At 44.9% G+C, this 22,010-nt stretch overlaps 1 protein-coding gene across 1 annotated transcript; it reads right to left on the minus strand.

The window, feature by feature from the left end:
• Positions 1 to 907: 907 nt before the first annotated feature.
• On the minus strand, positions 908 to 18,395 carry CTH (cystathionine gamma-lyase). Its single transcript, XM_072868161.1, has 12 exons — positions 18,174 to 18,395; positions 16,460 to 16,541; positions 15,806 to 15,901; positions 12,758 to 12,867; positions 11,963 to 12,094; positions 9,914 to 9,971; positions 9,011 to 9,088; positions 7,669 to 7,821; positions 7,335 to 7,456; positions 5,456 to 5,508; positions 4,113 to 4,251; positions 908 to 1,645 (listed from the first exon to the last, which is right to left on the minus strand). Exons 1-12 carry the CDS (start codon positions 18,333 to 18,335, stop codon positions 1,625 to 1,627), a joined length of 1,206 nt encoding a protein of 401 aa, XP_072724262.1. The 5' UTR covers positions 18,336 to 18,395; the 3' UTR covers positions 908 to 1,624.
• Positions 18,396 to 22,010: the final 3,615 nt, after the last annotated feature.

Consider the following 22,010-nt stretch of genomic DNA (forward strand, 5'->3'; position numbering starts at 1 on the left):
GGAGCTTGTCAAGGTTTTTAAAGCTGTACTCATATATGCAAAAGCTTACTTGCTGAAGTCTTTCCACAGAAATTAACGCTGATGTGCTGCTTATGCTTAGACTCAAAAACCGACCCGGACAGCACAGTAACAATATTTATCCTGTAGAAGTTAATGAAAAGCTACCTGCAGTGTTTCACTGATCTTGCAGACGGGCTAACCAAGAATGACTCAGAATAACCACTCTGAGGGCTAGATGAAATACATTCATTTCCACCTCGTGCTCAGCCTCTGCCCCGGCCGTGCAGAACCCCGAGGGCTTGATTCTCCTGCAGCAACAGCAGACAACAGTTATCCCAACGTGTGTTCGGGTGTTCCCTACCTTCCTCTAAGGCAGCTTTTAATCAGCTGGCAAGGGAAAGTCGCCAAACTCGCATCTCATGTCACCTCTCAATCTGAGAAAGAAACAAAATAAGACGACACCCCCAGAAAAATCTAATTTTCATTTAGTTTGGGAAAGCTAAATGCTTTTACCAAGAAAGACCTCTGTAGTCAGTCTTGTAAGAAATACCTGTAGCACTTGTGCCTCTTTTGTGGTTATAAAAAGCAGATATTTAGATAAACCACGCGGATGTGGGCAGGAGGGCTGAGGTCTGCTCAGAGGTGACACCTTGCAGGGTGCTTCAGGCAGCTGCCCACCACCTACCCCAAGCAAGCAGCGCCTGCAGGCACCTGAATGTTCCTTGCCCGAATACCGCACGATAAGTTGTTATATATTAGAATTTATATCTTTTTTTCTTGACAAAAGTAAAAACATCAATGACTTCATTTTCCCATAGGAAAATTTAAGCCTATCCAGGGTCATTTTATGACCTGATTTTGAATGCAAGTAGGATACGCGAATGACAAAAAAAAGTAATACATCAGGGAAATTCAAAGGGTATTTTAATTAAAATGATTCCCATTCCAAATATAAACCAAATCATTACCACAATTGACATTACATGATTTTTTTTTAAAAGAAGAGAAAGAATCCTCTTTCGAAAGTTACTATTGTTTACCAGGTATTGGATTTTGCTTCATTTTCAATACTCCATAAAATATCAACAGGTGAAAAAGCATTTAACCACATTTCCAACCTAATTTTAAAAAATCTGAGTTAATTTGTACTGGCTTTAAGGTGGACTGTCGGATCAGAAGATAGGAGAAAAATTAATTGTGCATCCTGAGGAGCAGTAACAGAAACCAACCCTTTTGACCTAACACCCTTGCAGCACTAGCGTGACAAATGAGAAACACTGATCTCCACGGAGAGAAGCGGGATAATATTCCTGAGTGTGCAGCATGGCTGCTCTCAAACACGACTTACTGACTCCATAAATCCAAAGCCAAAGGATTACAACACAACAGAAACGGACCCACAGGAGAGCACAGGCTGCGTGCCACAGCGCACGGTCCGTGCACAGCCAGACACCAGCAGAATAACCACACCAGCACAAAGTGAGAACTCCCCGGGAATCCAGCGTTGCATTGAACAGATTTCAATTCTCAAAGGCAAATCAAAGGGAAATCATTAGCAGTCTGGCTTTCTGTGTCATCTTCTTTAGCCATTTCAACGTCCAATTCCAAGTTCCGGTTTTAAACGTCAAGCCTTATGGTCTGCAAACTGCAATGAGAAGGGAAAACGAGATATAATTATGCTATGCACCTGTATCAACCATGCACTTTTTTTTCCCTTTTCATAAATAAGATACATTTTAGCATTAGATTATCTTCATGCTCTGTGCTGGCATATAGAAATATATGCAGTTACTGTTGCTAATTTTCCCTATCAATCACAAAAAAAAAAAAAGAAAGAAAAAGAGAGAGAGAGAGAAATAGAGGGACAAAAAATTTCCTGTCTCTACAGTACAAACTACCATACATCTCCTACAATTGCTGCAGGACTCAAATGTATACTTTACCCACCAGTACCACCATGTTCTCTCACACAGACAAAACTCTGTATTTCAAACACCTTTATTTTTTTAATTCTTTTTTGCAATTCAGGTGCCTGCAGGGATGCAGAGGGGAACAAGGTAGTGCTGAACCAAGTTCTGCCTCGGCCATTGACTTGGAGCCAACTCAAGGTCCACCAAAGACTGTGAACTCCATCCTCAGCGTTGCAAGGACTACTGAGGAGTCACCGAATCTGCAGAATTCCCACTCAAAGAAAACAGACAAACCAACGAGAGTTATGGTGCTCCTACAGTATGAAAATACAAGTTGGGAGAAGGGAAGAAGGAAACTCGTGCTCTTCTAGTGTGGTTATTCATTAAACTTTATTCCAATGCTTGCTGAAGCCCCTCTTAGGCATGTGCCTTGCTGCACTCCTTGGTTTGTCTCCCTTGACCCCCTGCCCACCCCACGGCGTGGCAGAGAGCGTGCTGGCCTGATGAAACCTTTTCACTGCCTGGTAGCAACATGTTCAATACCTACATTTGCCTGTGCGGGAGCAACATGTGATCAAGTGGATACAAACAGGTTAGGAATACGTTTAGATTTTGTAAATCAAAGTTTTTGACTTTCCAAGAGTGAAGTTCTGTATCAGGCAAACAGGATACTTGGAAAAGGAACCTAAAATTGTAAAGGCAGAATAACGCATTTTCTGGATGGGATGTGTGACAGTAGTTGGCAGTTCCTGAGAACAAAAACTAAGCTTGCACCAAGATCCGAAGACCTAGTACGCATCCTCGAGCAATGGATATCCTGAGATCTCCAACAGCATTTGAAAGGGCTGGCTGGCGCTTTGCTTGCAGCCATCCCATACCTCTGGGCTCTGTTTGTTGCCCGCCAGGATCGAGAGAAAATTCTCCTTCTTCTCTCCAACACATAATTATGCTTATGAAGGTTGGAGGGATTTTAATCTTCCATTGAAGCTCTGGAGAACAGACAAAATTAGAGGTTGAGGCAGAGTGCCTGGGTAGGCTTAAGGCATTTGGTTCACATGCCTTGCGCACATGTTCAGATCTAAAGCTGCTGTGAGATTTCACATGAAGATGAATTCTGCATACCCGAAGGTCAGGGACCTCCTTCTGGGAAAAAGAAAGGACCTTTCACATGACATGATCTGCTTCCTGGGATCATCTGGGAAACTCACCTAACAAGTCATCTGCAATTGCAGAAACCAAAGACATTGGCAATGCCCTTGATAAGTCACAGCATGATAAATACAAGGTACAGTACGACATAGCATATTCTGCAATGAAATACCGGTACATCAAACTGCAAGTCTGCAGCTGTCAAAGGGGATCCATCAGACTGATGTTCCAGTTCCAAGTCAAGTCCCCATACTTCCTACTTTTCAGTTATGACTAATCCTTTCCAGTAAAAAAAAAAAGTGATAAAAAAAGCTTGCAAAAACCCCCATTATTCCTTCAGTCACAGCATTAGCAAATCCCAAGCATAGCACAAAGCTGTGTAGGACCAAAAGACAGTATGCGTTTAACCAGCCTCTCCCCTGCACATATGCATGTGCGTATACTCGTACCCAAACGCATATACACCTCATGCATTTTAGGAAACCTGCCTTGAGAAGAAAAGACACCATATGGCATCACATTAGTTACCACGTGTAAAGAACAATTTTAATCTATTGTCTGAAATACAGAACTGTGGGTAGTGTTTGTAAAGGACTTGGATAAAATGGACTTACTTAAAATCGCGTTACTCAAATATTGGACTTACTGTCTGATAGAAGCTCTTTTCTTGAAACTCCTTAATATATTTCAACCCTCTCTAAAACTATGACATGAAAAATCTGAAGCACACACTAAGCACTTCAACGCCTATACGAGAGCCTCCTCTCAGCCTGACTTTAGTGGCTATCCCCGTCACTCGGATGCCAGGGACATCCTGTCTGCTATAGGGATCCACGTGAATTCACACTGTGACTGACAAGGACTGTAAACCTCGCTGCAAAGAGAAACCTAACAACCAAAGCTTTAAAACCCTACACTCACTCTGCAAGGTACGCTTATGAGTAGCTTAAAAATTAAGTGAGGTAAGAATTACTAGCAGTTTAGTAAGAAAGGTAGAGGACTAGAGGGGAAATTATTTTTAGAGTGACAGCTCTAAGGTAACAACCCACTTACAGCAGCTTTCAGAGCTTGGTCTAGGTCTTCCAGTAAATCTTCTTCATCTTCCAAACCAACTGACAGGCGAATTAATGTATCACTGATTCCAAGAGTTTCTCTATCTTCTTTAGGCACCGAAGAGTGAGTCATGATGGCCCTGCAGGAAAAAAATAGCCTTTTTCCAAGAAGTGTTTACTTTTATCGGTAAAGACCAAACAAATTGGTTTCCTGCCAGCATCCGCTGAAATTCGATAAAGACTTTACACCTTTTGTTGTACCACCTGCTGGTTAACCCACAGATGGAAGGAGATCCTATCATCAGTTACTGTAATTTATGCGAACGGCAGAGAAGTCACTGACTTGTACCTCCCAGCGTTTCAATACAGTATTTCCACGCTACAAATGATGAATAAGAAGTGGATACTTAACAATCTGGGAATGAAAAAGGAGGAAAAAAAATCCTATTCCTCTTCCTTCCACATTTTTTTTTAGTCTTCTGAAAAATAGTATCTAAAAGCTCTACTTTAAGCATGTGGAGAAACAGCTATAGTATACAATCTCCAGTATAAAATCTTCAGATTTTTTAACTTCTGTTTCCTCAGACCATGTGTCAAACTGTACCACTTACATTGAAGAGTTTATTCTCTCCAGCTATGGAGGATATAGGTAAGAAGCTATATTCCCCCATATGCTCAGCCACTGACATCCACCGGTTAGCAGTTACCTTGCAATTGCTTGAGTGTTTTAAGATTTGCTGTTATTCTAAAATGAGCAACTGAAATGATTTAGCATATACGTTTAGTCAGAACTTCCCATGTATCTTTTTGAAAAGCAAATTGGATTTAAGTAAAATAATCTAATTCCATAAAAATCCTAATTTTAGCCTTTTAACCTAGACAGGGGCAACTAAGTATTACTAAAATCCCCACAAAATTTACCTGACGTGGAGACAGACGCAGTTCGGTGTAGCATACTGAACATGCCCTCTTGTGTAAGCAGGCAGAACGGCAGACCTCCTTCCTCAACAGGGTGACCAAATCTGCTCAATACTACTAATTCAAACACACGCTGCTTCCTTGGATTTGTTATCACAGCAACAAATTGCGGCTCAGTCTCCAGTAAAAACAAGGAAGCGTGGAAATCCTTTCACCGTTGCATTCTCATATTCACAAAAGCCACACTCATTTCTAGAGTAGCCACTGGTTTTTGTGCTACACAACATACTATCCTTGAATCTCAATTACATGCAAGGTATCTTAGCTTTGTGTACTAGAAAATTTTAGAACTCCCATCAAAATAGAGCAGAAACTTTTCTGTTACTCTGCAGCTTCTTTAGACTTTTAAGAGGAAGAATGACTTACGGATGCTCTGCGAGGCTTTCATATCCTCCCAGACTCTCAGCCAGTGCAAAAACCTATGGGAAAAATTAAACAGAAGTTGACATAAGAAGTGTAAGTTTATGAATGCTTAGAAAGAGACAGTTAATGAAAAAGGAATGTTTAGTGGTTGGCGGGGGGTTCTAAGTTTTTCTATAATAACTTTTATCCTATGAAAGGTATTAGCTGTAATTAGGGAAAAAAGTGTACATTTAGCAGGTAAGAGCTATTAAGATTTAGAATAGACTTGTCCTAAAAAGGCTGTAAAGAGGCGCTGATGCAAAACTAACTCAGGAGTAGTTCCTACAATGCAATGCATGGGCAGCGATGGAGGAAGAGCAGGATGGAAAATGCCCAACTGAGGGAGCAGGTTCTGCCTGGGCACCACCGGGGTTTTCATTCTGTTCAGAGGAAGGATAGAGCAGGCTGCCTGAACGAAATGAGAGTCAGATCTCAAAAATTTCAGTTAAGGCTGAAGTGATTATATCCTGTCCTTACATACTCTTCTTTCAGCATCACTCACCAACGGTCACGTTTAATGCCTATGCTTTTCAGGCTGGCAAATAGCAGACTTGATGGGGAAAAAACCCAAACATTTCAGATTCTCCTCATAAAGCTGAACAGATTTTTTCACTCGTTGCTCAGGTCTGATGGTTAGTTTAGTATTTTGAAAACTAGCCTAAATTTCTCAGTGCCTAACAGGACTAGTGTTTGTGAAATGCTAACTGTTAGTTAAGGTTTTTTTAGCACTGCTCTTTGAATTATGGACATATATTCCTGGATGACAAAAAGGCTCTCTAGAGAGCCAACTGCACTCAAACACGGATTCACGATTTGTCTTTTGCGAATGCACTTACTGCCCTCAACACTTCTCTCCAGACCTGGTTGCTCATATTGACTTTTTTTTCCTTTAAAAAAGAGATACGACTAAACCTACCAACCAAAGAACCCTCTTCTCAGCCTGGTTTAAGGAAATGGCTTTACTTTTATACCAACCTAGTGACAAACTGATGTTATCCAAGTCAAAGGGCTGAAGTCAATATACTCGTAAGGAACTACTTCTGGAACGTACTCTCTGATGCTTTTTGTCAAAGCTGGTAGATCTCTTGTGCCAGGATTAAATGCTCTCTCTCATGTAAAAGGATATTTTGTGGGAAAATCATATTTTTAGTAAATTAATTGTGAGTTGATGACATTAGCTGGCAAGTAAGTAAGATAGGGAGAAGAAGGAAGTTCTAATTTACCTTTGTCAATTATTACTGATTTGTTTTTCCAAGAACAAAACAGCAAAAACACAAGAGCAGGATGCAAATTAACCAGAGATCAAGACTAGCAAACACATTAAAGAGCACAGGCAGAATTAATACATTGCAAAGACAAGCAAAAGCCTATGGTTTAGGTAAAATAAACAAACAAGTATTCTCCAGACTGAGGGACTCCCTCTTTGCTTCAAGACTCATGTCATTTCTCAATAGGTTTTTCTCCTGATGAGTACTTTGAAATATTACAACAGTATTACACCAGCCACAGCTTCTCTGCTTTCAAATACTACAGGTATTTCTGCAACAGGCTGGTATGCAGGCCCTCTATTAGAAGCAATGCCTGGGCTAACCTGGCTATACTACACCCTACTGTGTAAACAAATACTTCAAATGAGCTGAGGCATCCTTTTCTTCCCTCTCATTAGCCTCCCATTTACAAATAATCTATTACTTAGAGTTGGTTACACCCAAAAGATTTTAGGAGCTTTGCAAGTACAGAGAAAGACCCTCCCCACCCCAAGAAAAAACACTTCCTTCCATTATTACCCTCAGAAGGACAGGCTCAAGTCCCTCTAAGGCAGTGCGTATTTACCGTCACTTACCTTTAAATTCTTGAGAAAGGTAGCAGCATGTTCGAGATTTCCTTTAATGTAAAAGGTTACCATCCCAGGACAGCCAGTACACTGTCGCTTGATCAACTCATGCTGAGGGTGTGAAGGCAAGCCTGAAATTTGTAGAAGTTGCTTTAAGTTAATTACCATCACTTCAAAGGGCAAAGCAGCTCACCTTCAGCTATGCAGAAACAGCCCATTGCCAAGGTGGACACCTAAGCCAGAGTCACCGGCGTGAAGGGAGCACAAACGACACGTAGTACTACAGTACCCAAATCCAGCCTCACTCCAAGACGTCACCTGCTCTGAAGTCTTGCCAACCCACCTGGGAAAATGACTTTCTCCACCCGGGAATCTGACTCAAGAAATCGAGCAACAGCCAACGCGTTGTGGAAATGTTGTTTCATCCGGATTTGTAGTGTCTTCAAACCACGGTTGCACAGGTAACAGTCAAAGGCAGACGGAACAGCTCCAAGAGCTACAGAGATTGAAACAAAATTCCACATAAAACAAAGGGATCTTTTTTAGTAAAACTAAATACAGTCCTAATTTCCAAAATTTCTAAAGTTAGAACAAGACAAGTGGAAAGACATCTGATGCGATCAGTCTTCTTCGTCTCACACACATGGGAACCCAATTAATGAGCTGAATTAACAAGCTGAAGACTCAAGGATTAAATTTATTAGACATAATATACCTTTACTACTCCTGTTGTAGACAGGAGGCAGACAGAACACTGTACAGAAATTTATTCATTACAATTAACAGGCAGTAAAATTGTTAAAATCAACCTATGTATGAAAATTCTGCATTAGGCATACCCTCTAATGTGTGGATGAGTTTAAAAAACCCCAGATATACTTGACAAGAGTTAGATGAAATTAAATAAAAGCTTTGTATCCCTCTTCACGTACAAAGTCAAGTGAATATAGGAAACAATTGTGTTCTGCCACGGTCTTAACTACAACCTAAAGAGAGACCTTGTAAGCAGTCGTGCCCCATGTAACTGCAGGTGCTGCACGTGGGAGCCAGACCGCAGCCTCTCCGCATCTGATGCTTTCAGGACGTGGCACGTCTCCTGCCTCTGCGCACGATGCACAGAGCACGGGCAGAGCTCTCCAGGCCACGCCAGCGCGTGGCTCCAGGAAGCACGCTCGAGAGAGGCTCCGCGGCTCAGTCCTCCCTCGGGAGCAGCGGGGCACACGTTTCTCAGGGGAAAGCAGGGACAGAGGGGAATTACAGTCCTGCAGTGACGAGTCCTGCCTGCATTCAAGCACCTGCCGCCGGACAACTCACCCCCCTCACCAGCCCCTGGTGAACAAATGTTGAACAACCCACACTGCTCTCAGCATTTTTCTAGAAGCAGTTAGAACTGGAGACCAGTGTCATTAACTTTATTTGAGAGAGAAGCCACAGAGGCATACTGAAAGCTATCGTGTTTGCATAAGGCCACCCTACGTACCAGTGAAAGGCAGGGAAGAGAATTCAGGTTTCCTACATCTGTGTTACCGTTTTCTCTGCAGTCATTTACACTTCTGCACATTTAAATGCCCGAGCTACACCTCTAGAGAGATCTCATACTTGTGTGCATGCAACATGCTTCCCATTACGAGCTGGTATATTTGAACCCAATTCATTTTAAGGTATTTCCTACATTGACTACTTACAGTTTTGTAAGAATTTGAGCCTTTCGTAGAGATCATCACAGTTTACTGAAACAAGTCCCATTACAACATCACTATGCCCTAAAAATGCAAGGAGAAGACAAGAACAGAATCAGCCACTCCATCTGCGCCAGGGCTCTGCCACAAACCCCCATTTTCTCAGTCTTGGTGCTAAAAAAGTCCCATTTTTGCAAGACGTTGGGCTCCTTCTCATTGCTACAGCTGTCCTTCCTGTGCAGCACATGAAACGTAGGGCAGATTTCAGCTTTTTCTAGAGCTCTGGTCAGCAGTGTGCTCTGCCATGTGCTGCATGCACACCCCCATGCACACCCCCATGCACACCCCCATGCACACCAGAGACTTCCCAAGCCCGCCGCCGCTAACTGCCAGAAAGCAAGACATTGTACAGGAATCAGGCATGTCCCACGGAGCAGCACCAGGCTGCTGTCTTAGCGAGAGTGAACCCCAACTAGAAAACTTCCACTGCTATCCGCACCACCAGGGACAACGCAGCTACAGTCACGTTAGCTCCAAGTCCGGGCTGTCTGGGAAACAACACAGTGAATGTGCTTTTGGACAGGCTCCAAGACAGCTGTATGAAACCTCCTTTGAAACTTAACAGAGGTTCTGGCAGCTACCTTCTACTGAAGCCACTTGCTTTGTTGTAGTCAAATTAAAGCCAACATGGCTATAAACACCCCTAGGTCTATTACCTGAAGTCAGGTCAATATTCCTTCTTCCAGGGACAGTTTAGGAGCTACAAAGACTAATGGTCTATTCAATGGTCCACCTCCTCTAATGATCCATCTAAGAATTACTAGCAGACACATTGGCTTTTGTGAACTGCCCGCAGCCAGAATGGCTTTTAAATAGCCACCCTGAGTTGTGTTGAACTCGCATACTTACCGTTCATGTATTTGGTTGCAGAATACATACAAATATCAGCCCCCAGAGATAAAGGACGCTGAAATGATATGAAAATAATAGGTCTGATTAAAGCTTGTGTGCACTCTGGTTCATTTCAAGCTATCCAGAAAGGCTGTGATCCAACACAGAAAATAACAATAGGTGGAGAAACTAAAACTACCACAAAAACTTAACACTGAAGTTAACACCTTAAACACAAAAGCCTGAGAATGAAGACAGATAGAACACGTGACAAAAACAATAGTACAGGAAAGCACTCTGAATTCAAGATAAGCACAATAAAAAGAACGCACAATAAAATGTGATTTAAAAGCCCTGGTCTAATTCCCACCGGCTTCAGGGAGACGAGTGATTGAATACATCTAACATACAGCCCGTTCATATTTGTGAAAGAAATAGTTACATTGCTTAGCTGAGGCAGGGGTAAGTAACGGTATTTACTCTGAAGTGTATTTCCTTAGAAAATGGAGACCTCGGTCTGCAAAGCAAAAAAATTGCATTGTTTTCTAGGTATCAGTATTGGTGATACTGCACCGAAAGCACAACTGAAAACCTGAAGAAAGTGCAAAGGGTTTTGTTTGCCAGGTCTCTCTTCCCTGACCTCCCAGCTTTCTTCCCAGAAGCCTTTTTAAGGTGAGGCAAACTGAGATGTTGGTGGGCAGGAAGCAATGAACAATATTTTTTTTTAATCAGTCACTGAGTAAAGGACTTTGCACATAATATAAACATATTATAAAGACTGAAGAGTATGAATATGTTAAAAGGTAACAAAGCAAGCAGATTTAGAATGAAAGACTGCTGCTGTCAGATTAAACACGGACGTCTATTCAAGGAACGTGGATAACGTGCATTCCCAATGCGCAGCCAGGAGAACAGTAGCATAAACACCAGGGCCTTTTACATTCAATATTGCTATATAAATCACTCTAAAATTAGGATCTTCTTAGTACAGCGTATCAGCAGCAGTCTGGAGGGGTTTAAAGACATTACCTATTACGCTTACTAGAATTAATCATTACAACTGACTTTCTCTTAGCACCAGGCCAATAAAAGGTACATTAACTAGCTCATATATCCAGATGCTCACTTTTCTTCTTTCACACACGTCTTCCCGCAGTAATACACATTGCGGGGGGGGAAATCACCAAGCCTTTGCTATGTACAAGACAAACTCAAGTGCTGCTTTAGCTAAGCATTAACACTTTCTGTAAAGCTCCCTTAATTTATAAAGATTTCAGTACCCTTAACAAAAACAAAGGCACCTTGCCTTTTGCACTTATAAAGAAAGTTTTATTTTAGACCTAAAATACAAGGGATTAGCTTGGTCTCCTGGGAAATATACATGAATATTTCTAGCCCATGTTAAGATGAACAAGACTTCGAAGCTCATTATTCTGAAGCATTTTTAGAACATAAGAAATTGTCTTCACTTCCTGTATTCTAGTTATAAAAGCAGAAAAGTCATGCCAGTTGTTCGAGATCAAAATTACAAACTTCTAAGCCACACATTCACCGAACTATTGAAGAAAAAGGTAACTTGAATGTCTCAAAGAAAGATTTAACAAAGTTTGCTTGTTTTAATTTTTTCTTCCACTACCTTTTTTAGAATATCAAGTGGTTCAGAACAGATCATAAACAGCATATGCAAAAGAATTGGTATAAAAAGGCCAAAGTTAGAAAACAGGACACTTTTTAACAGGCCTATTATGATTTCCATCAGCGAGAACTAAAAAACATGATTTTTGAATGACAGAGAAGCCATTCTCCCAATGGCTTACCTGACTGTCTTGATTCAGTGTGTTTACTTGACTGCTGAGCTATATGGTTCTGCTGGTATCATACTGGTATATGGCTAGCTATAAAACACTTTGCGTACCATCTTTACTAATGTAAATGGCAGCAGTACATGGGTGGTATTTAGAAACAGAACTGGTAATTTTACAATGCGTAGAACTACAGTTCCTTGGTGGTGCTTCCATTTTAAAACCCTATCTTCAAATACACTGAAATACTGGGGTAAGTGCTTACCTGGAAATATGCAGACATAAAAGTGTTGTCTACCACTAGAAGAACATCTTTATGCTTATGTACTACATCTGCACAGGCCTGAATGTCAATGACCTTCAGTGTGGGGTTTGTGGGCGTTTCAATCCAAACGAGCTGCAGTAATTCAACAACACAAAACATCAGTTTAGAGATTTTACAATCCTGGTGATGACACACAGGTAAGTCATAATGCTTTTAAACGTTAACTCGTTGAGTGTCAGCTTCCCATGCAGATTTGCAGAGTGGAAATAAGAAAGTGTCCCTACTGAAGAAAGGCGAGGTTTCTTGGGAGGGGTAATATTCTCCACAAAAACAGCTGATAGGTGGGAAGAACATCAAAGCGTTTGAAAACCGAAGTGCATCACATCTGAAGAAGGCTTGACGTAGCCAGAAGAAAGTCTTTGCACCCAAAAGTCTGTAAGCCTTTTCCAGCTGAGTTATCTTCCACTAGAGCAGGGGATTATCTGCTCCAGTGCCATGGAGCCCCTCCTCCTCCTCCTCCTCTGACCTTGGTGTTCCCTCTGCTGTTTCTTACCTTTTCCCTCCTTCTCTCTCTCTATGGTGTTTTTTGCCCTTAAAATGTTTTAAATGAGGCACCACAAACATCACCAAGTGGCCTGCAGTGGGGACATGTCGGAGCCAGCTGTGCCCCAACCTGTCCTCACCGCGGCCACCCATGCAGCCCCCTCTGCTTGACACATACACCCAATACAACAAGAGCAAGAATAAAACTACTTAACAACATTAAGTAAGTTCAGCAATTTCTCTCTCCCCTACCTTGGTCTCTGGTGTAATTGCAGCTTCCAGGCATTCCATTTTTGTGCAGTCAATAAAAACTACATTCAAACCCATTTTCATGGCTACTTTCCTGAAGTATCTGTTTGTGCCTAGAAAACCCAAACAAAACAAAACCAAACCAAACAAAAAATCAGAGCTACAAACTGAAACAGCTTCCTTAACCTTCCTTCACTCATCTCCAGTCTCTTGTATGCATCCATGGAAACTCAGAAGGGTACGGTTTTATGCGGTACACCACAAATGACACATTAGTATTTTTTTATTTCTAAAGAGTGTAAAGATTGCTATAGATTTAAACATCATGGAAAAGTAATAATGGAAATATGGAATCAGAGTGATTTATGAAGTACTTTCAATTAATAGCTGTTCGGAGGTTTTTTAATCAGAAAATTAAATAGACCCCTTTTAGTTTGCCTGCTTCTAACTCTTCCTCCACCCCTTTGCCACGCACAAGCTAGCAGTTCCAGTTTTTATATCCCCTTTCCCCCACCCCACTTTAATACCTTTTTTCCACCACATATTTTCAAACTCTTTTTTTCTATTTAATAAGTTTAATTGAGAATCTGGGAGAAGAAGAATCAAGGGGAAGACTCCAGCTACTGTGTTTCTTATCATTCAATTAAATAAACACCTAACAAAAGTGGTTATTTCCTTTCTTTCTGTCTTTGAAGCCTTTCATTGGAAAAATTAAAAGAAGAAATCAGAAGCAATCAGTTGATCACTAGATGCGCAAAATACTGACTATCTGGCAACACTGCCTGGATTAAAAATTAATTCATTAGGTCTTTCTGCCAAGGTTATTCAACATTTACTCACTTACGCAGAACAGCAGTTTGCCATCTAGCCATAAAGTCATAGTACATGCAGGGTATGATTCTGTGTGCTGAATGCTACGTCTGAATGATTTTTTTTTTTAAGGAAACACTTTTATTTCTACAATAAGCTATGTATTATATTCTCTCTTGTGCTGTAAGTTCATTCAAGCATGGGAAATTTTCACGTAGGCTGTCAACTCTACAAATAACAAACCACAGAAAAGTTGCTTTATAGTAGTCTTACGTACTTTCAATAATAGCACGCTACAAAAACCTTAGATGGAAATGAGAGGTTACACTGAAAGTAGCCCTTTTAAGAAGTTACAGCAGTGGCTCAGAATTCAGAGGTGTTAACTACCTACAGCTCCTCCTCACGCCTCCCAAAACTCAGTGTCTCTTAAACACGTCCCAGGCAATACGCTTTCCAGCGCTGCCCGAGAGCTTTGCAGTTTTTTTGACTGTTTTTCTGACAACCTTGAATACTGCGGACTCGTTAGAGTTTGCAAGCGCAGTACTGCTTTCCTATCCAACCAGGCTTTTTACAAAAAACGCACTAAAAGCTTACCAAAGCTAGTGTACCCTCAAGGGGGCAGGGACACAGGCCAGCACGCAGCACCCAGTGACTCAAAGGTTGCTGTGACAGGGCTGAAGTATGGAAGGCTGCACAGGGCAAGCGTGGTGGAGGAGTAAAGCCCGCACGGCAGAAAGGAGTCAGCGCAGGCAACAGCGAGGAAGTGGCTGACAAAGGACCAGGCTGCAGCATGCAAGAACACGAGCAGGAAAGACGACTAGAAACAGCCAGAAAGCACAGCCTAGGAGAAAAGCAAGCAGGGACTTAGGGGACAAGGAGCCCCTAATATCCAAGGGAAGAATGAAGGGGCTGAACACATACTGGCCACGGCGGTCAGTGGCAGATCTGCACATGTACCGTGTCATGGGGTGTGAACTCTACTGAATAAGGCTGCCTGGGGGGAAGCTGGTCTCTTTAGAACAAAAGTATGAAAAAAATTCAGGGAAGAAACAATGAAATTAATCTCTGCAGAAACCACCACAGGCTGAGGCTTTAACGAGCAGGTGAACTGGTTTTGCTTGAAAAATACACCTATAGGCCTTTCTGAAGTGAGGAACTGATAATATGCTTTGGCCAAATGACTTTGATTTACCGAGTTCTGTGGTGGGAGGGATGTGGATTAAAGGAGCAGATTGTCAGTAGGGATTCCTGCTGTCTTCACTCAACTTGGCTCCAGAGGTACTTTGGAGAAGAGCTATCTGGCATGACAGAACTAAGACATTAAAAGTAAATGTGTGTATTTATATTTGACATGCTCAAGCATAGAGAACTGACTGGCAAACAGTAATCACTCTTAGCAACGGGAAAGGTGATTACTCTTCCTATAAGGTTTTCCAGCTATTGCTTGGGAAAACGCTACCTGTTGCTGGCCTCTCTAACCTTCCTTTGAAAGCAAAGCAGATTTGACCTCTCTGTGCTAAGGCCTTGAAGCAGATGGAGGGAGATGAGCTCCACTGATCAGTGAAACACATGGGTTGGACAGCAAGGACACTGATTGTCACAGCTTATCCTGGCAGACTTCCCTACTACGGACTTTTGGGTGGCATCAACCTTTTGAAGGACTTCAGCAGAGGTGGATGAACTCTGTTTGTTCCTAGGGAGTTTCTTGGAAGAATGGATCAAAAAGAACTACGCACAATCAAAACCTAATGGTGGGCTGCAGCATCACTGAAGCATTCAGAAGATGTGGGCATAACAGATGCAAGTTTTGCTTTCAGGAAAGATGACAGAATAGTTGCCTGAAACACTCCAGACAAAATGCTGGTTGGTAAAGGGTCAAACTTAGGAAGGAATAGTAGAAATACCAGAAGCTGGAAAGCTGTGTTACATTGGACTGCAGGGGGTCCTGCTCTGCAAACCAACCTGTGCAAGGCTAGGATGCTGCTATTTTCCCCTCACTCAAGCATATATTACTAGCCAGCTATATTCTTTAAACCTCCACATTGTGCGGCAGAATCTTTCAGTGTTTGAATTTCTAACGCCAAAATCAGACAGGAGTGTTCTGTGTTCTCATGAAGTGAAAGGGCTTTAAAGAAAAGTAAGGTCCTATGTGGGAAATTCAGAAAGTTTGTGAGAATCACAAATAGGTACATTTAATCATTTGCACAATGAAAATCAAAACACCACCTGGGCTTTACATACCTCCGTAGACATCATCCATGCAGATAATTGTATCCCCTGCCTTTAACAGGTGAGTAATATTCAAAGTAGCAGCCAAGCCAGAAGCATAAGCTAAACCTAAAACAGAAGAGAGTAAGTGGCAGACAGGCTGTATTTTAATGTGATACAACCCTGTCAAACTTGCCTTTGCTTTCCTCACTTTGCTTTTAAAAAGGAACCTGTTCTGTCACTCTCACTTAGGCTATCTCACTCATTAAGTGGGTTCAGTAAAAGCAGCAGCCTGATTTTACACAGGGTGGAACCCAGGATGAACACTGGTAACATGGCCTGGTAACAGCTGCCACGGGCTCCCGCTCCCCACTGCGTTCAGTGCTACCGCACAAGGAGGGATTCAGTTTAGCCTAGGCATCAAACGCAGCGAGAGGAAGCAAAGTCACTACAGAAAGTCCAATGATTGAGCTGGACTTTCCTGAACGATAAGGTAAGCGTTGGACTCTTTTCACACCACAAAGCAGCTCTTGCCCATAACCAGTTGTCAGCGGCTGTGAAAGTCTCGCTGTGATACAACGGCTGCTGACAACTCAGTGTCCTTGCTCCCCAAGTTATGCCTAGTGTAGACACTGTCAGGAGACACACATGCTGACATCTTGCTTGACGAAGCTATTAATTGCTTACAGTATTTAGCTCCATCTAGCGCTGCCACAGCCTTCTCCAGGCAATTCCGGGTAGGGTTTCCACTCCGGCTGTATTCATAACCCTATTGTGAAAGCAAGAAACAAATATAACTTGAGAGAGCACTGAGAAAGTTTTGTACAGTAATAGTCCTAGGTTCCTTAAAAAGTCCTCACTCTCAACACTGAGGTTACGCAGCCACCTCCTCCAAGAACAGCAGGCTGGTTGTCTGGCTACGTCAGGCTGCTGTCCGCATCGTCCGATTGGGCGTCCCCAACCTGAAAAGGGTTTCTAGGGGGGCACTGGGGGAAGTATCGTACTGCTAGCCACACTCTCCTACTTCTTCCTAGCTATCCATCTCTGGTCACTGTTGGAGAAAAGGCCTTGGTCTGACACAGTCCACTCATTCTTATGTTACCAGCAAGAACGTCTCCCATCTCCACAACACTCTGCTTGAAAGATGCTATAGGGCGCTAGCCAGTGCCAACCTGTACCCATCAAAGTTCTTGACAGCTCAAACGTTTCCCTGGCATGCAATCAGGCCAAGTTCCACACTTCGGTGCAACAGCTTTTATGTGAATACTGACAAAATTTAATAAAAAAAAAAAAACCTCATGCATGCATGGATGCACTTGTTACAGAGAGAACCTGGCTAAGCATCCTGGTATGTGCGTGCTTTCAGGATTTCTGTTTAATGACAACTTCATCATATTCAGGAATCTGGCAGACCGCTCTCACGGAGCTTCCGGCAAGAACGTGGCCATTCTATCATCAGTACGTGAATACAGCAGCGCGTGATTCCTTCTTCTGTGGTCTTCTTCAACACAGCTACCTACTTACAAGCATTCACAATTTTAGTCTGTGTAAGTGATTTTGTGTGGAATCAAAGATCACAAGGCAAACTCCTATTGCCCAACCAGCACACTGCGATGGTCAGACCTCGGGTTTGGAACAAATACCCGATTTACGAGTTGCGAATTTGTGTCATTTCCCTCATACACGCATGGCAGCGATCAGAAACTTCATGACAGTTCAACACAAACGCTTCTAGTACTTTCTACCGCACATCCACAAAATATTTATGAACTATCCATTCGGTCTGGAAGGACAACCGAAGCAGCCTCTTACACAATCCGTGCAAAGGGAAAGTGTGTTCTGCCTGGGCGCAGCAGCGAAGGCAAGCGTTGCCATCACGCAGTCTTCAGGGAAGTCCCCGCTGCACGCAGGAGGCCCGGCCGAGGCCTGCGCCTCCACGCCGGTACCAGCCTCTGCCCCCGGCGCCCACCCGCGCAGCGCAGCGGGGCTGCCAGGCCGCTCCCCTTCACGGGGCTTCACACGGAGCCCACCCTGAGCGTGGCTCCGGGCCCGCGCGGGACAGCTCGGCTCTTCCAGCGGGAACGAGGCGTCCGGGTTTTGTCAGGAGCTAGCACGAGGGGAATACTTCCACGCGCTGCGAACCGGGAGCCCCCCGCCCCCTCCCGGGGCCTGCCGCCTCCCCGGAACCCCCGGCCGGCCGGCCGGCCCCCACCTCCCGGGGCTGCCCGCCGGGCCGGGCCATGCCGGGCCGGGCCATGCCGGGCCGCGGGCCCCCGCGGCGCCCCCCAGTCCCCGGTCCCCCGCGCCGCCGCGGGGCCCCCCGCGCGGCCGGGCCGGGCCGGGCCGGGCCGGGCCGGTGGGGACAAGCCCGCCCCGGGGCTCCGCCGACGGCCGCGCTCACCTCGTGCTGCCCGGGGGCCCGCTGCTTGAAGGTGGTGGAGAGGGAGATGGGCGGCACCACGGCGGCCGAGCGCCACTGCTCGGGCTCCTGCCCGGCGTGGATGGCCTGCGTGGCGAAGTGCGCGAAGGGCGGCAGGAACCCGCGCGCCCCGCCGCGCTCCATGGCCGCGCTGCCACTGCCGCCGCCGCCGCCGGCCCCGCGCAGGCCGCCGCCGCCCCGCCCCGCCCCGAGGGGCCCGGCGCGGGCGGGGCCTCGCCGCCGCCCCCCATTGGCTGGGGCGGGGCGGGGCGGGGCCGGGCAGCGCCCGCGCCGCAGGGCGGGGAGCGACGTCCCGCTGAGGCACCGCCCGCCCGCCCGCCGGGGGGCGCTGTCGGGCGCCAGCACGGGCCGGCGGCGGAGGGGGCGGCGGGCGGGGGGGGAGCCCCTCGCTCCGCCCCGCTGCCGGCGGCGGCAGCGGCGGCCCAGCCTGCGGCCCGCCGAAGGGCCGGCGGGCAGGGCAGGCGGTGAGTCACCGTGGCTCGGTCCCTGAGAGCAGCCGTTCCTGCCAGAAGAGAAGCGGCTGCCTGGCAGCCCGGGAGCCCGTGGCCTAGGCTGCAGGAGAAAGGCCAACCGGCGGGAAGCCCTTCGCCCCGTAGGGCCGCCGGCGAGGGGTGGGCGCCGTACCCGGCCGCAGGTGACAGGGCGTCCGGTGACCCCGCCGAGCCATCCCCAGGGAACGGCTTCCTCCCGCGCCCGAGGCCGTCGCGCTGGTGGGCCCAGCCGGGCCACGCAGCCAAAACGCGATGCGAGCGGTCAGGGAGCTTTTCCTGACGCTTCCACCTTCTTCTCTTACATTCCAGGCTGAATTTGAAGGAACTTTCATACCATTTGCAGGTAAACTCAGAGCAAAACTGGATCTGAGTGGAAGAAATACACGGATTATTCCCAAGCCCGTTTTTCAGCCTCGACACATAGTAGAAACGTGAAATTTAGGGTGGAGGAATTTAATCCTCCGGTGACAAATCTGTTTCCTGTAGGCCTGTGGAAAATGTCTACATAAATCCCATGGGCAAAGCTTTGCTCTGAACCCGCCATACTGCCAGGACACCGAGTCACAAAGTTTGAGGTGGCCAGCCAACCTCGGGCAGTTCCATAAAGGGTCTGGTTTCTTTTTATAATAATTTGTCTTGCGGAATTCAGGATAGTCAAGCTGAAGATGAAGGGGCAAATGAAATTATTTCCTTGTCATACAAAATTTCTTCCTCTACCTCCAGTTTCACGTTATGGTCATCTGTGTAGCCCACAGTAGTCTTCTGGGGCTATTTCTGGAGGGGGTTGCCCTGTCCGAAAGTAAGTATACAGGTCTTTGGTGCTATTGCTCCTTTCACGGACACAGATCGTCACCCTCATATCTCCACAACTGGCAGCTGAAGCACTTCCCTGAGTAAGTACAAAAAGGAACTCTGCAGATGCTAGTCCCATGGATTAGTCTGAGCAACCTGAGTAAATAGCTTGTGGTTTTCCCTTTTAATAAGGACATATAAAAATTTCTGAAGTGCTTCAGGACAGCACCAGCTGAAAAGAAAAGAGAATTAATACTTCCACTTGAACAGAAGCCATTGAGGCTATGATGTCTTAACATTTCTTACCTACTTTTTCCTGTTAAGTTTAATTTCCTTAAATGTTCTTTGTCACTTTGAAAAATGTATTGCTCTCTAGCGTCACTCAAGCCAGTCATTCTGAATGCCCAGGAGAAGCAGAAGGTAACTTCTCCAGAGCTGGCAGATTCCATTCACTGTCCTCCAGGACCTCGTTTGTTTTTGTGGTGCCTTGTGGATGCAAGGAAAAAGGCAACCGGAAAGCATTTCTCTATAGCCGGGTGCTTTCAATATTCTGTTAGGTACTCTTCATAAGTTTAAATGTTACTGTTAGACTTACAGCCAGAACAAAGGCAGATGCACACTTCCAGTATGTAATTTTCATTTACTGCCTACCTTTGGGGTTTGTACAAATTTAGTCTTTTATTCCTCGCTATTTTTTGACCTGTTCCTTTATATACTAAAAAAGTCGGCGTCCTTCCTGGAGGAATACACCCATGAGAAATCACTCCGCCACTGTTTATTTCCTACTTGAGGAATTCCGTAAGTGGTGTTTCCATAGACTCACAGCCCAGAAACTGTAGAAAATGCAGTTCCACATTGCCACAATATCTGATCCTGCTACTTTTGTCTAAACGGCCTACTGCTTGGAAGAGAGCAATTTAAGTACTTTAAGAAGATGGAGAATATAAACAAGACAAAGTTCTGTTGTCAGATGGTAAAAAAACCCCACACATTCTCACAAATTGTAGGTGTAGAATAATTACACAGTGCAGTCCTGGCTCGGGAGGCATCTGGATTCACTACGAACGCCAGTTTTCACAGCGCAGTTCCCATTAGTAATGCATTCGTTATATTTCTGGATTGAATAAGGGACTCCGTAATAAGCTGGTAAACAGTGACTTCATGACTCCGTCTCCTCTTAGCTGGCCTCCAGTAATTAAAAATGCAACGTGAAGCTTCCGACATCAGCTAAAACCTGAGCTGTACATCTCCTCCACAAGACTAGCTATGCCCCTACGTGCTTCCAGCATGGCACCGGGGCAAACGGCCTCTTGGGCAGCACTGGAGAATGGACAAGAGACATCAGAATTGCTAACAGTGCCAATCTCTCAAATTCTGTTTGTAAACGGGTTTTAATTTTCTCTGAAAACAAGAAGAGCCAGAAAAATCTTGTCGGAAAGACCAATGGAGTATACAGCAAAGGCGACTTTTTTCCCTAGAATTATTTAAAATTCCCTATTAGAATTGTAAATAGGTGCACGGGAAGCAGCTGTGCTGTCACTCTGAAGACAGCAGGCGGAGAAATCGTATTTCATAGTTCCTATCTCTGCCTAGAATTCTTCTTAGCCACTTAGCATGAGAGGAGATCATGCAAATTGGGTAAAGAAAGAGGTCACCCAGACAGGTAGGTCTTTTATCACGGCAGATCTAATCTTCCTGACAACTTGTAGGTTGTTTCCCCTGGAAGCATTAGTAAAAAATCCAGTTTACCTGGAATTTGACACATCATTTTTTAAATGATTCATTCCACTGTTGTAAGGAGATACTTGCAGAACTAGCGCTAAAGAAGGAGCTCCTGCAGGGAAACCTGGAAGCTCTGAACATAACGCAGTTACTTTATAAGATGATAATGCATCTGCAAGGACTGACATAAGGACAGGATGACTGTCTTGTCTTGCCCTTTTCCTGCACGTGCTTTTGAGGAAGACAACTTGTACAGGTCCCACCACTCCCCAGATAACTTCTTGTTTCCCAGTCATGTATCACGCTGGGTCTTTTCCTTCTATTTCCCTTTCCCTCGGTGAACAAAATAGCCACACAAACGAGGGAGGTGGATGAATAGTGAAGGGACTGGGCGACGTTTTGTTCAGAACAGCATTAGCAGCCTGTTTCTTTTCCTTGGCTCACGAGGGGACTCATGGAAGCCACGCCAGAGGAGACGCAGGAGTGCCGATTTGAGATCGCGTTGAGAAATCCCTTCACCTTTCGTGACCCGGGAAGTAACCCAGGGCTTCTGTTCTCTTAGCAAACGAGGGGAATTGGCTCATTTATTTCATTGTTGTGCGGTTTGTTTACACCTCTGGCATGCAGCAACGTGCAGAACACACGCCGTCATCTACACAGTTGCGTAACTAAACCTCAAACCAAGACGCTCCTGGATCCGCCTTGCCTCTTTACAAACGAATCCGAGAGGAATCCGTAGGAGTCATCACAGCAGATTTTTGCAACGGACCGAGGCTCCGGGTCCTTCTCTCAC

The sequence above is a fragment of the Ciconia boyciana genome, chromosome 7, assembly GCF_034638445.1.
Source record: "Ciconia boyciana chromosome 7, ASM3463844v1, whole genome shotgun sequence".
Lineage (NCBI taxonomy): Eukaryota > Metazoa > Chordata > Aves > Ciconiiformes > Ciconiidae > Ciconia > Ciconia boyciana.

Bases quoted from the DNA above. Each gene is read 5' to 3' on its own strand.
- CTH (XM_072868161.1), bottom strand. From the start codon at position 18,335: ATGGAGCGCGGCGGGGCGCGCGGGTTCCTGCCGCCCTTCGCGCACTTC. The intron at 16,542-18,173 runs GTGAGCGCGGCC...CTTTCACAATAG, and splicing joins GGGCCCCCGGGCAGCACGAG to GGTTATGAATACAGCCGGAG. The intron at 7,822-9,010 runs GTAAGTAGTCAA...CAATCTCTGTAG, and splicing joins GCTCAAATTCTTACAAAACT to CTCTTGGAGCTGTTCCGTCT.